Raw genomic sequence first — 14,102 nt, 5'->3', positions numbered from 1 at the left:
TGAGCCTTAATTTTGATTGAATTGTTTTCTATATCTATGAAAAATATACTTTATTCAATGTTATGATACTTTAAAAATTGTTGTTGGTACTGGTGCATACTCAAACCACATTTCTATCAGTGGAACATATGAACTACGAAATTCGTTAGTTTATTTTCTCGCGTGTTGTTCTTTACAAGAATATTTCTGGTTCATTACTATCGCGCCCGAAAGTGATTTCAAATAGTCTCAGTCTGAAAGAAAGGCCGTGAAAAATATGGGTAAAAAAAAGAAAGACTCGAATAGTTTAGGAAGAGCGTTGATTAAGGACAGATTCTCTGGGAGGAGGTCAGGAGAATCCTCTTTGGTTGGTACTCCAATGTCAAAATATTAACTTAATTTCTGAATTTTTGTTCGGCAGTTAATGTTATTTTTATTTAGTTGCATACAGCCGATATCGCTGATGGCTATGACTGGGGAAGATTGAATCTTCAATCTGTCACGGAAGAAAATTCATTTCAAGAATTTTTATCGACAGCTGAACTTGCTGGGACTGAATTTCAGGTGATGAATAATTGCAGCTTTGTCTTTCTAGGTTGTCTTTACCGTAGAATAAACTTAGTGTTCACAGACTAAAAGTACGCGGGTTGTCTAATTTTTCAGGCAGAGAAGCTTAACATCTCATTCGTAAATACAATCAGCCAAGTGGGATTGCTGTCCGATGCTGAAAAGACAAGAATCCAAGATGTTCAAGAAAAAAACAAACAGTTTCTTCAAATTCCAAGGAGGTTAGTGAAGGTGATCTGTTTCATTCACATCAGATTACATTGTATACATTTTCATGAAAGGATTTTCGAGGGAACTTAAGGTTTTCAGCATGCGTGCAGCAGCAAGCATGTTGATAATGTTGTTCATGTTACCTTCGTGCGGTTATTTGAAATGATCTTCATACTTCTGGACCTGCATCCTAACTCTTGGAAAAGGTTAATGTGGATTGGCAATGTGATGTTGGAGGCAGTTATGGAGGGGAGAATGTTAGGCCAACGAGGTAGGGGAAGGGATAGGGACGTCGGACGGAATGAAGGGAGGAAGTAAACGGAGATGAAGAGGGACCTTTGGTGTTGAATGTTGGGTTTTTTTTTGTTAGGAGAATTTATTGGCTGTTGTGTCCATCCAAAACCTGCCTTAACCGGTAGATTGTGTTTATTATTATTAAAATTAAGATGTCCAGACAGGTAAATCACGCCGCTAGTCATTGTGGATATATTTAATAAGTTATTATTTATGATTATTTTAATAATTATTTTTTTGAGGAAATCGCTAATACCACCGTCACAATACCGAATTATAATGTTTTCATTCCATTTGTATATCCTAAGAATATTGGGATACCATCCGTCATAATTATATTAAAATATCAATAGTACCTTAGGGTAGTAACGTAAAACTTTTTGATCAATGCATAACAGCCTAAGTAATATTAGTTAGCATTTTAGGCGAAACTAAATATCATGAGTAGTAACGTAAAACTTTTTGATCAATGCATAACAGCCTAAGTAATATTAGTTAGCATTTTAGGCGAAACTAAATATCATGAAACGGTGTTCCATTCACAAAAAAATCGAGAGAAGTCACAATCATGAATCATGCTGTGAAGTAATGACTTGTGAGCCATAAGTAGATTCTAATTCTGCAATGCCAATTTTGTACCTCTATTTATGTTTAATAATTAAACACATTGAAAAATATTTCTCCTATGCCTTCGTAATCTCTTATGATGTAGTGATGAGTAGTTATGGCCTATTATTGACCTTTTCAAAATTTACCAATGCAGTGTAACTTCATTTTCAAATTAAAGAAAAAATTAACTTCGGAATAGATCCAATACTTGTGTATAATCACAAAATTATTCTTCCTCCGATTAGTTTTGGCCTACCCCTTCATTTATCCAAGGAAATTATCGACCTGAAATATAGAAAGAATTTCGTTCTTAGTCTACTCAAGACCTGGGTTCCATTTCTCGTGATTACAAGTAATCCGAAAGTAGTCTTAAATGTACTGTGAAACTTTCAGATTTGCATATTTTTCAATTCAGGCAAGTGCTGCACCATTTATTGCCATTGGCGAATTCTATATGTGCAAAATGCAAGGACTGCTGAATTGACTTGTAGCTTTAAGAATCAGGCCTCAGCTTTTCTAGGACTTTCCAGGTGTGTGTATTCATTGTGATTGTTACTTTTTCCAGGCCTAAATGGGATGCTGAAACCACCCCAGAGGAGCTTCATTCCCGCGAGCGAGATGCCTTCCTTGACTGGCGTCGGAAACTTGCTATATTTCAAGAAGAAAATGCTTCCAATGGCCTGATTTTGACACCATATGAAAAGAACATCGAGTTTTGGCGACAGCTATGGAGGGTAGTTGAGAAAAGGTTGGTGAATTTTTTACTAGGCATGGATTACTTGAATAAATTACTATGATTACATAACTGAAATGGATAATGAATAGTTGCAAATTTGTACTTATATTTATTTAATGGATATCAATGTCAAGCTTGGGAGATCCATTTGTAAAAAAATGAAAGCCGTCGACTTAACACTGGAGATAAAACCTGACTCATTTGGGTAGAGGTTGTGAAGTATATCTTAAGTAAAGAAATTTCAAGGAACTTTTTTCATCCTGGGAGGACATTTTAAGGAAAGGTTTCGGGGATTTGTACTATTTATTAAAACCTTGGAATGTGCGTAATTATTTTTTTATTATATATCTAAATGGAACAGAGCTGGAAATCTGTACGGAGGAATAATATTTTATGGGATTCAGATAGTTATAAGGCCTTCAGTATAGCAAGAGTTAGGAATAAGAAAATCCATGGTCTTTCAGTGGAGACAATATATGCTGTAGTCGTTGTGTTTGTCAACCTGGAGGAAATCGGTATTTCATGCATATGATGTAGGAAAGTTCCCAAATCTGTCATTTTGAGATGCATTCAGGAAAAACTTATAATTTGGTCATATGTATCTCTGATTGTCTTCACAAACATGGCCGTATTTAACCCTCCTATGAGTAAAACTGCCTTAAGGTTACACACATTGAGGCAGTAAAATGTGGGTCATTCAATAAGTCCTTGGGAGAAATTAGAAAAACAAATTCTTTTGGGTGAATTTTTTTATTTTTCACAATAATCTCATTTAGCTTGATACACTCAGCATTTCTCAAGTTTGGAAAATAAAAAGGTCACTGGAGGGAAAATCTGGCGGATGTTGTAATAATTCAAACTTTAATTCCATTATTTTTGACATCAAAACTGCATGGATGTGCAGTCTTGCATTATCTTGGGGGAAAGGAAATGTGCACTTTATTTTTGTACTTTTTTTCCACATGGCCAATATTTGCTAAAGCATACATTTGTATGGAAACATGTAATGACCGGGAAAACTCAGGGAATTCTTCGTAGTTAGATAAAGACACCATTCCTAGTAGTGCTAATAGTACATCATAGGCACGTTATGTTTTCACCAGTTCTAGGTTTGAGCTAAATACTTAAGGTTTTAGACTCTCAGCTAATTATCTATTGGCTAGAATATCCATGCCGTTGCTATGGCATTGAGATGAATATGGTGGAATTTAAAAAAAAATGAGGCTTAAAATAAGCATAATTTTACAATATCAGCAACATTATCCATGGGTTATTTGTTGTTTTATGATTGTTTGTACATGATGTAAATGGGGTATGTTTGCATTGAACTGCAGTCAAATTTGAGTTGGATACCAGAAAAAAATCCCTTCCCGGTCATGTGGCCTTACCTTCCCTCTCCTGCGATTATCTCATGGTATCCCTCTTTTGGCGTAGTTAAACAGTCCAATAGATGATTTTGTCATAAGCTGTTTTTTAAGTAGCACAGCCCTGTTTAATAAACATGTTTTTTTTGTACATTTTCTGCCACGATAAACTTTTTCTCTGTTTCATAACAGGGTTTGTCCAAAAAGACATGTTTATTAAGGGAAAATATATTGCATGGAAAGGAGTTCTAATTCCGTACAACTGTGCTTTTAAATGTTTAATTTAAAAATATATTGAATCTGAGGTGGGTCAAGGTAGTCCAGTGGGTAGCGCATTGGACTGCTGACTGGAGGGTCCCGGGTTCGATTCCCTGGCAAGGCACTCTGGGCACCTGCAGCTCCACCCAAGCTAAAGTGATTTTTTGGGTGCCAGGTCTTCCTGGGAAACCATAACCGGCACAGGGAAAGGAACTGGCCCCCCTACCCTGATGTGTGAATTTTTGCACGCCATTTAGGGCTGAGTACTGGGTGATCTCTACCATCACCTACTAAACCGACCTTCAGGTTGATTACTGTGTTTATGGTTTTTTTATTGAATCTGAGAAGGCTAGTAGGAATCATGTTCATGGCATCCAAACCAAATTGAGCAGTTTATATCTTTCTGTGAACAATTCCTGTTGTTCATCTACCCAACCCTCATCAAACAAACTGACTTTGTACTAATACATATTCAATATCTATTTCTGTATTCCTTAGAGACCTTTATAATGTGGTATAAGAGTAAGTGTTATGACTATCCATTAAAAATTTAATATCTGTGCTGTTCACTGTGCACTAGAATATGTTAAACTCACCATAATTTTTTCTCCTCTTCTTACCTGGTCAGTGATATTCTGGTCCAGATTGTTGATGCAAGAAATCCACTGCTCTTTCGATGTGAAGATCTGGAGAATTATGTTGAAGAAGTAGCCTCACAACAAGGTCAGGGAAAAAAGAATTTCATTTTGTTGAACAAAGCAGATTTCCTCACAGAGAAGCAGAGAGAACTTTGGGCTGAATTTTTTGACAAGCGAAAAATTCAGATGGCATTCTTTTCTGCAATCAAGCCGGATCTAGATGAGGCATCGGTGAAAGAAGAGGATGAAGAAGTTGATGAGCATGAAGACTCCGAAGACAGTTGCAGTGATGAGAATGAAGAGGACACAGTTGAAAAATTACAAGACTCAAATCTGTCCGAATCTTTGCCAGATCGTGTGGACGATGTAAAACCTAGACAAAGCGACGTAGTAGATGAGCCCAAAAGTACTCAGAATGAGCAAATCTCTTCAATTAGTGAGCAACCTGGAGAATCAACTAAACCTGGAGAAAATAATCCAGAAGTGGAAGATAGTACTGTTGGCGACAGGAAAGGTAATACCCATGAGTGCAGTGAAAGAGTTGAAGAGCTCAGGAATTCTCCCAATGTATTGAATCAAAAGGAATTAATAGCCTTGTTCAAAAGTCTTAAAGTGTGTGGTTGTAGAAACCCTGATGACAAGGTTGTGAGGACAGTGGGTCTTGTGGGTTATCCAAATGTGGGAAAGAGTTCAACTATCAATTGCCTCATGGAAGAGAAAAAAGTATCAGTTTCAGCCACACCAGGGAAGACAAAACATTTCCAGGTTTGTCATTTTTTCGCTAATGTCTCTTTCAAAGGAGGACGTAACTTTCTGTTTTTCATCCCTAATTTTGCATGTAACACCCTGATTGGTAATAGTTTAACTTATTTCTTTGATGTTCAAAGCATGTGCCTGCTTTAACAAAAGCATTCTTGCATGATCAAATTTGGAATGTGAAATCTTTCATGGATAAATCATTTTCATTGGCAGCCTGTTCACTCAGCCTGTTTCATCAATGCTTCCACATAAATATTACAATGCAACAATTTCAAAGTGTAAAAATCATTCGCCTTGACCAGTATTCCAAGTCATCAGTCAAGGCAAGTAATTTTTACCCTCTGAAAATGGGCATTGTAATGTGCTTATAGCAGATGACTCCGTTGGAAGTTACTGCCGCGGCATCTCCCACAGTCTCTTGGGATTTTTCGCAGATAATATTACTAAGTTATTTGTTTTTACTTAATTTCACATCAGTTTCATCAAATGTACATACTGCTACAATGCATCATACTGTGGTGAAAATATGTGTGCTACTTTATACAGTAAGCCAATGAAATTGAATATTTTTCATTATTTATTAATATTTTTAAAATCCCCATTCTTCCTCAACATTTCTCTAAATCTGTTATGTATAAAAAAAGAAAATGAGATGGAAAACACAGCACAATAATATGGAAAGGCTTCAAAGGAAGAGTGAAATTGGGACACTCTACAGGATGATAAAAGCACTTTTATGGAGAAAGAAGGGAAAATCTTAGCTACTAGTCGAAGGTAGTCAGGAATACTATCAATTGAACCTGGAAGATTCAAGAGAGATGGAAAGAACATATAGGGGAACAATGTGGCTGAGACATTAGGCCATTAAGCTTAGGCATTGAGAATGTGATGCATATGAGGATAAAGTATGTCCAGGCATACTTGGTGATGATATAGAAAGGGCAACAAAGGAATTGGGATGAAGCAAGGCCGTGGGGGTAGACAAAATTCTGTTGGAACTACTTAAAGGTTTAGGAGAAAATGGGAGGAAGAGATTTTATTTGCTAATTCACAGTATTAATCGGGGAGGAATGTAGCTGGAAAATTTCATCAGATCATTGTTAGTTCCTACTCAAAAAAAGGGAAAGGTTGCAATATGTGAGGACTAGAGAGCAACAAGTTTGATTAAGCTAGCAGTTACAGTGGTTATCAAGATCATCAGTAAGAGGTTGGAGAACAGAGGAAATGATTAGTTGGGTTCAGAAAGGGGAGAGGCATGAGTGAAGTCATAGCAGTGATGAATTAACTAATAGAAAGGCACATAGAATACATTTGGGATGTATTTGTCTGTTTTGTAGATTTCAAGATGGAGTTAGATAAAGTGAATAGGGTAGAATTGATGAATGAGTTGCAGAAAATAGGAGTAGATTGGCGGGATAGGAGACTTATCCACAACGTATACATGCCACGAACTGCTCAGGTGCGAGTGGTAGATGGAGAGTCAGTGTGGGCAGTGTTCGAAAAAGTAGTCAGATAGTGGTGTCCATTATCACCTGTGCTGTTTAACATACTATATATGTGGAGGACATGATGAAAGAGGTATGGAAAGAACTGGAGAGAGGTGTGAAAGTCATTGAAGAATTCATAAAATCTGTTAGATTTGCAGATGATCAAGCTTTAGTTCACCAGTTTGCCCGGGGCTTTTCAGTATGGCTGAGTGCATTGGGAAATCAGTGCAATAGATATGGGATGAAAGTAAATCTAAACAAATTAAAGATTATGTAGTTTTTAAGAAAGAGAAAGGCTAATTTAAATTTTAAAATAGACGTTGATTAACTTGAGGAGGTGAAACAGGTTATTTATCTCAGAAGTGTTCTGGACCAAAATGTTGAAAGTTGTAGGGACATTTGGAGAAGATTTGTGTTAGGTAAAGAATATTTCACAAGGAGGAGGGAATTTGAGACAGGGACATTGTGTAAGGATGTTAAGAAACAGCTTGGCAAAACTTTTGTATGTTGAGGAAACATGGTCATTGAAGTAAGATGATAGACGTAGATTTAGAATATGATGTGGGTGATATCTTGATGTGATGAGATAATCAATGTGTAATATGATCATTATGGCACAATATGCAATTCAATCAATCTTGCTAAGTACACCCAATACTTATGGTCAACATTGCTAAGTATACCTAAAATGAACAGCATCACTCAATATGCTTGATAATTGTAACCATATTGATATATGGTTACTCCCTTCATACTTGTTTTATTTTGATGGTTGATATTGGATTAGTAGTAGTATTTAGAGAAGGCAACTGACAGCTGAGGTCATTTGCACCATTAGGGATGGACAGGAAAGGATGAAGGGCGGAGAGAACCCCAACGTCGGCATTAGCCTACCCTTTATGAAAGGTGCCAAGGGGTCCACAGCTTTACGTCCCGTCCAATCGACAGCGTACTCACTCAAAGTACCCTCCACAAAACACGTCAAGTAGGGATCGAGATACCACTGAAAAATATTCAACACCACTGGGATTTGAACCCGGGCTCTCCAGGTGAGAAGCCAGTATGATAGCCACCGCACCATCTCGACCCCCTCGATATTGGAAAATGAATATTACATGGCCCTAGTCAAGTTTATTCTTGTAATTTTAGTCACTGGCTTAAGACACTAGGTACTAAACAAGGAAATGGAATCATATTGATGACATTAATTTGGTGTATCCTATGCATTTTACCTTTACAGACCTTGTTTGTGGATAGTGAGCTCCTGCTGTGTGATTGCCCTGGGCTGGTGATGCCCTCTTTCGTCTCGACGCAAGCGGAAATGGTCTTGTGGGGCATCTTGCCAGTCGATCGCCTGAGGGACCATGTCCCTTCTGTCTCCCTGTTGGCCACACTCATCCCGAGGGCTGCACTCGAGGATCAGTATGGAATAATGCTCCCGAGGCCAGTGGAAGGAGAGGACCCCAATCGACCTCCATCATCAGAGGAACTCCTAAATACTTATGGATGTAAGTGGTCATAAATAGTTGGGTCGATTGATCTAAATGTCATGTTTTTGTGTTGAAATGCTTTTTAAGAGTATAAGAATGATTTTGAACATAGGTTTTTGCGGCATTGATAGATGTTGGTAGCTTTTTGGGGACTGTTTAATTTTTATTTGGAATGTTTTTGGTCATGTAAGTGAAGTTTGTCAAAAGGAGGGGTAAGGGCTTAGGAGGAGGGTTAGAGTGGCTCACATTAACGAAAAGGGGGCATGCACAGAAGCAATTCAGTGTTGCTTAATGATATGGTCCTCAACAGGGATGAAAGCTTGGACAGAAATTCCCCAAAAAATATTATGCAGAATCTTCTGGAAGCTGCCAATATCAAAGATATGAATCAAATCTCATAACATGCACTGATTCACTTTTTATTGTGAATGTTATAAATATGCAACTGCGTTAGTGGTTATAGGTAAGGTGATTGGTTCCTAAGATTAATTCTGGTAGAATAAACATCTACCAGGTAAGCCCAGGCAAAAAAATATTGTGCAGTGGCAGTAAGAGGAGTCAACTTTTCTAAAGAGTCTTGTACTCAATGTCAAATCTACATCACGCCTGGAATTTCAAAGCCAGAGAAGAAGGCGAATTTGGGAATGATATGGGCATGTTGGGACTATTTTTTTTCTCTTGTTATCATTTTCACCATTAATAACCTTAATCCTCTCCTTTCATATTGAAGATATGCGTGGCTTTATGACGCAAAGAGGGCTGCCTGATAATCCAAGGACGGCTCGCTATGTTCTTAAGGATTTTATTAATGGCAAGCTGCTGTACTGCAAAGCTCCTCCTGATCTGGATCAAAAGGATTTTCATGTATTTGACTGTTCAAAAAAGAAGAATAAATCTTCCTTTGGCAACACCTCTAAACCTGGGGTATCACAGATTACACCGCAAATGAAAGTTGTTCGTGTAAGTAACGTCCATTTGTTGCATGATTCTGAGAAGGGCAATGGGCTAAAAATTATGCCTCGGTGTGTACTTGCATGTGTATGTAATTTGTTGATTGAGTCCAAAAGCCTAGTTATTTTTAATGTGCCATATCACTGTTCACTTCGCTGACTGCAATCTCAGTTTAGGTTCAGTACACTCAATGTCTTTTGCCCTTAAAATTTTCATAAGATGTGGGGAAACCTATATGTTATAATATTGAAGAGACTGTAATAAATATGTTAGCGCAAAATAAGGAGAATGTGAAAACAAGGGAGTGATACTAGCTTAAAATTTTTCATATGTATATTGATTTGATAAAATTTATTGATGGAGAAATAGAACTCATTGTAAATGGATTAGCTGTGCATTGAGTACATTTTTAAATATAACATCTATGTAAATGCACACATCTTTGTAAATTTTCATATTTTTGTTCAAAATATTTTCTGAAATGCCTTATTCATTGGTAATTTTTGAATGATTTGTTTGTCATAGATTTGAGGCACTGTTGAAACCATATTTGATGTATGAAATCAAATAAAAATTAATGCTTGTTATCCTATTACAATTATCGAAATCAGATATTTTTGCAAAGTGATTCGCTATTCTGAATGCCACAATATTGTGAAAAAAGGATGAAAAGAGTATGAATGTAGCAGCAATGTAGAGCAGAAACCATGCAGAATGGCTTTGAAGGATGTAATTAGCTGATATGGGAACTGAAAAAAAGGGTAAAGGAAGAAGTAGGCTAAAGAAAGGATACAATTATGAATAAAGTGGGAATAAGGTGTACGATGAATGCTGTATTATATACTTTCTGAGGAAGTATTTTGAGGATTTGTATACTAGTGGTTTGGAGTCTGAAAGTGAGCCAAATGCTTTGGATGATAAAAATTAATGCATGTAGGTTGATAGCAGTCATAGGAGGAATGAGAATTTTGAAGTAAAGAAAAGGGCGAGGTGTAGGTTATGTATTTAGTGAAATGTTTAACTGTAGAAAACTATAGCTAAATACTCATCTGTGCAAATTGTTTAACTTGTTCAAAAAACCTAGTTACACCAAATAACTGGAAGAGTACAAAATACAGGCATGATGTGATGGATTTTGAACATCATAATGACTAAATGATAAAAATTTTCCATCCGATATTGATTTATTACAAGACTGGTTTCGATGTACTACATCATCTTCCGGTACAAAATACAGACCAGTGCCGTCTAATATACATTTTTTACCATGAGGTAGAGGAGGGAAACATGTGAGGGGAAGGAGGAGGAAATTGTGGCAGGAACGGAAGAATGGGAAAGAAGGGAAGGGTTGGCAGAGGATAGAAAAATACAAAGTTAAAAATAGTTCACTCAGAAGAGATTTCTGGATACCTCATAGTGATTAAGCCAGCATCTCATTGCACCGTATTAGCAGCAGGAATGGCTTTGGGTTGGTGGGCACCATGGCTCCGGGGGTTAAGGTTCCATAGAAGGGTGAGAAGAGGAAATAGTTCGCTACACTTGATACTCCCCCGGAGGGAAGAAGTGTTCATTCAGGGAGAGAGACAGATGAGTGTTCCATGGTTAGCCAGTATGTGTGCACAGGAAAACAAGTTATCTTTCAAACTAAACTCATGTTACTCTACCTCTCAATGCCAAGCTAGTATCATTTGATATTAAAATCCTTTTGTTCTCCACCCCTAAAAAGTTCGGTCGTACATGAAATTTAGCTGAGGTGAAATTAGTACATAAGGACCGCTGCACAGGAAACTGGTTGAAAGGGTTTAATCTCTGAACAAACTTAAAATCAGTCTTTTACTGTGCCTGTCCTGAAAGGAAACTGTAAGAAGGCTACATTTCTAATTTTATTTCAAAATAAGTGTCATTATATTGCCGTACGCTCACATAATGGGTATTTGAGCATGGTTTTACTGCGGTAAAAGCTTTTCCTTACCTATGCAGAGTTGTCATCTATTCCCTACCTAAACATTTTGTTACCTTTCTAGGGTAAGGTGGTTGCAGAGGAATTGGATAAAGCCTTCTTCAGGCAGGCTACCATTGGTGTGCATAGCAAAGGATCAAAGCCTGTGGGTATTGGTGGAGCATTTCCTGGATCCTCATCAGCCAGTGGAAGGTAATTTATTTTCTTTCAGGAGCCTTCTTTAATATCAATAATTAGCAGTAGGTTGTAGAGTTATCTTTACCAGGCATTTAGATAATCCATTCATTCTCAAATTTGCCTGTACTTAACCGCATTCAGCCATAATGCCAGCTGATGACAAAATGAAATTTTCAGAATTATTTTTGTTGCTAGAAAAGTATTCTCTTGCAAATTACACTTTGTCTTATTTCTTTACATACTGTGCATACCTTTGTTGTAGGCTTTGAATTTTCTCAGAAATCTCAAATCCTGTTATGAGAGGCAAGAGCCCACTCAGCTATGTAAATTGAATAAGTCAAATTTTTCGAAAGGCTTGATTTTTTTAAAAGTTTAATTTGGAAAAAGGGTATTAATGGTATTTGATAACTACTGCTGATTGTTACATTTTTAGTGTCAAGAGGTATGTTTTCAGAAGAGGATATTGCACATGAGTTGACCATTGAAACCAAATCTATTATCAATTCCATTAAAACTAGAGGATTCCTAAAACAGATTTTAATTCTCCAAATTATGATTATCAACCAAATTTATATGGGCATTTTAATATTTTGTTGTTTATTAATATTAGCGCATATATGTAGTCTACTATATCAGATGGTTTTGGAATACATTATGCTGGAAAACTATGTATGTATTATGTACATTTAAGTTTTTGAAGGTGATGATGACAAGGTGAAATCATGGTGCGTGGATTTTTTTCAATTTTGGAGAAGATGCTTGAGACTTCCTGCTTACCACACAATGTATATATGAATAGTAATGGTGGTGAAAAACATTCCTTGGGGTTATTTGTGTCAAAGTCCTGGTTAATCCAGACCTCTGGCCTTGTATGTTCTGATCTATCGAGGGTTCATTGTATTTATTACCCTGTGACACTCATTTTTTTCATAAAAATTTAGAGCTGAAATTCTACCTGTGTGTATACTACTTTTTTATTTAACCTTAATTACATTACTGGGGGCATCTTTTTTTATTATTCTGTTCAATTAATGGAGTGTGTTATGCCCTAATTAATATGATACATGTATATTTTACTCACAACTAGTTTTCATTTTCTTATTCGTGTGTCTTTCAGTTCTGCAAATGTAGTAAAGCCATGGAAGAAACACAACAACAAGAACAAAAGGGAGAAGTTACGACGCGTCTACTCTCATTTGGATGAGTAGCTGACCAAGTCATGGCACCCTTCAACTTCCTCAACTTTGTAAAATGCATTGTAATGATGGCCTTATTTTGCAGGGTCATGAAAGGATAAAATGTTGGACTGGAAATATTGGACATCATTAGGGATCAATGGCTCCTTTTGATTGCTGAAGCCCACATCTCAAATGAATATATGTATTGCTTTTAAGTTCTCTTGTTAAAATAAATACAAGTTTATATGAAAATTGCATTTGAGACATGATTCTCATGTCAATAGAAAACCATTTTTACTGGAAATATACATGTGTATACTTTGTAATTGAAGATCAATATATGTGGTTTCTACCATTTGGTTATGGACGATTGAGTTGAATTTACTTGTATTTTCCTAGTTAGCAAACTATCCCTGTTGATGTAGTTTTATTTCACACACTTGCCTCCACAAGAGTATTATATAGAAATTATTAGGTAAATACTTGCAAACCCTTGATGTGATGCAAGCCTTGAAAATGTGATGTTGAAAGTCAAAACCTAGGTAGGAACATAGTCTTTGGGTGAACTTCACAAAAGCACTAGGTCTGCCCCAAAAGTAGTGGGATTGAGTCAATTAATAAATATTAATGCCAGAATTGATACATTCACTGAAAAGTCTTTGAAGTAGCACCTTTCACAGAGTTCACACCTTGTATGCCCTCTGGAAGGTGGTGCAGGGAATGCTACTTCTGAAGTTCCAATGTTGTGGCCTGTAGGAATGCTTCCACCGAGCTGTGGAGTAGGGATTTAAGGCAGGGGAAGAGGAAGAAGTCGGGTGGGGCATTGCCTAAAAAATTTCGATTCTCACTCATATGGTCAAAAAGCTCTTAGCAGATCCGTGTGCAAGTTTCATTTTGTTGGTCCCAGAACACTCGCGTCACCAACTTTACGCATAACTTTCTCATGGCCATGTTTTCGGTCACAAGTCGATGCACACTTTTTGCGATGCAAAGTTCATCAGAAACCATGGAAACACTTAATCTGCGATCCCTGTCCAACAAAGTCTTTCAGAGATTTTCCATGATTTTTGTCATTTTTTGAGGTCAAAGGGCATCCTCAGCATCTTCTCTACCCTCCCAAAAAAACGTGTGCTCTCAAGAACACCCCATCTACCCATGGGGTTATCACTATAGGCTGCCTTGAGCATGCCGGGAGTCTCCGAGTTTTGCCCAGTTTCATGCAAAATTTGATAGCGTAGCTGTTCCAATTACCGGTTCATGATCGAGTGAAATGAGGTCACATTAAAGAGGTTTCGCAAATGAACGATCCACACACTACAAAGGCTGAGAGCCAAATGGTGCTGGCCTCCAGCCTTTCCCGAGTCTCCCCTCCCTCATAACCAGCCAGAGAAACCACCGCATATCCATGTCTATCCAGAAAAAATAAGTCCTGCTAACTTTGGGAC

The 14,102-nt window shown here is 37.2% G+C and overlaps 1 protein-coding gene across 1 annotated transcript; it reads left to right on the top strand.

Moving 5' to 3' along the window:
• The first annotated feature begins 154 nt into the window (after positions 1–154).
• On the top strand, positions 155–13,024 carry Ns3 (nucleostemin 3). The gene is made up of 9 exons (XM_071594868.1): positions 155–346; positions 421–543; positions 643–767; positions 2,225–2,407; positions 4,646–5,420; positions 8,142–8,409; positions 9,122–9,351; positions 11,367–11,494; positions 12,597–13,024. Exons 1-9 carry the CDS (start codon positions 257–259, stop codon positions 12,685–12,687), a joined length of 2,013 nt encoding a protein of 670 aa, XP_071450969.1. The 5' UTR covers positions 155–256; the 3' UTR covers positions 12,688–13,024.
• The last annotated feature ends 1,078 nt before the right edge of the window (positions 13,025–14,102 follow it).

This window comes from Hetaerina americana, unplaced genomic scaffold, assembly GCF_022747635.1.
Source record: "Hetaerina americana unplaced genomic scaffold, ioHetAmer1.1.p SCAF_7, whole genome shotgun sequence".
Classification (NCBI taxonomy): Eukaryota; Metazoa; Arthropoda; class Insecta; order Odonata; family Calopterygidae; genus Hetaerina; species Hetaerina americana.
This window is presented reverse-complemented; position numbering and strand designations above follow the sequence as displayed.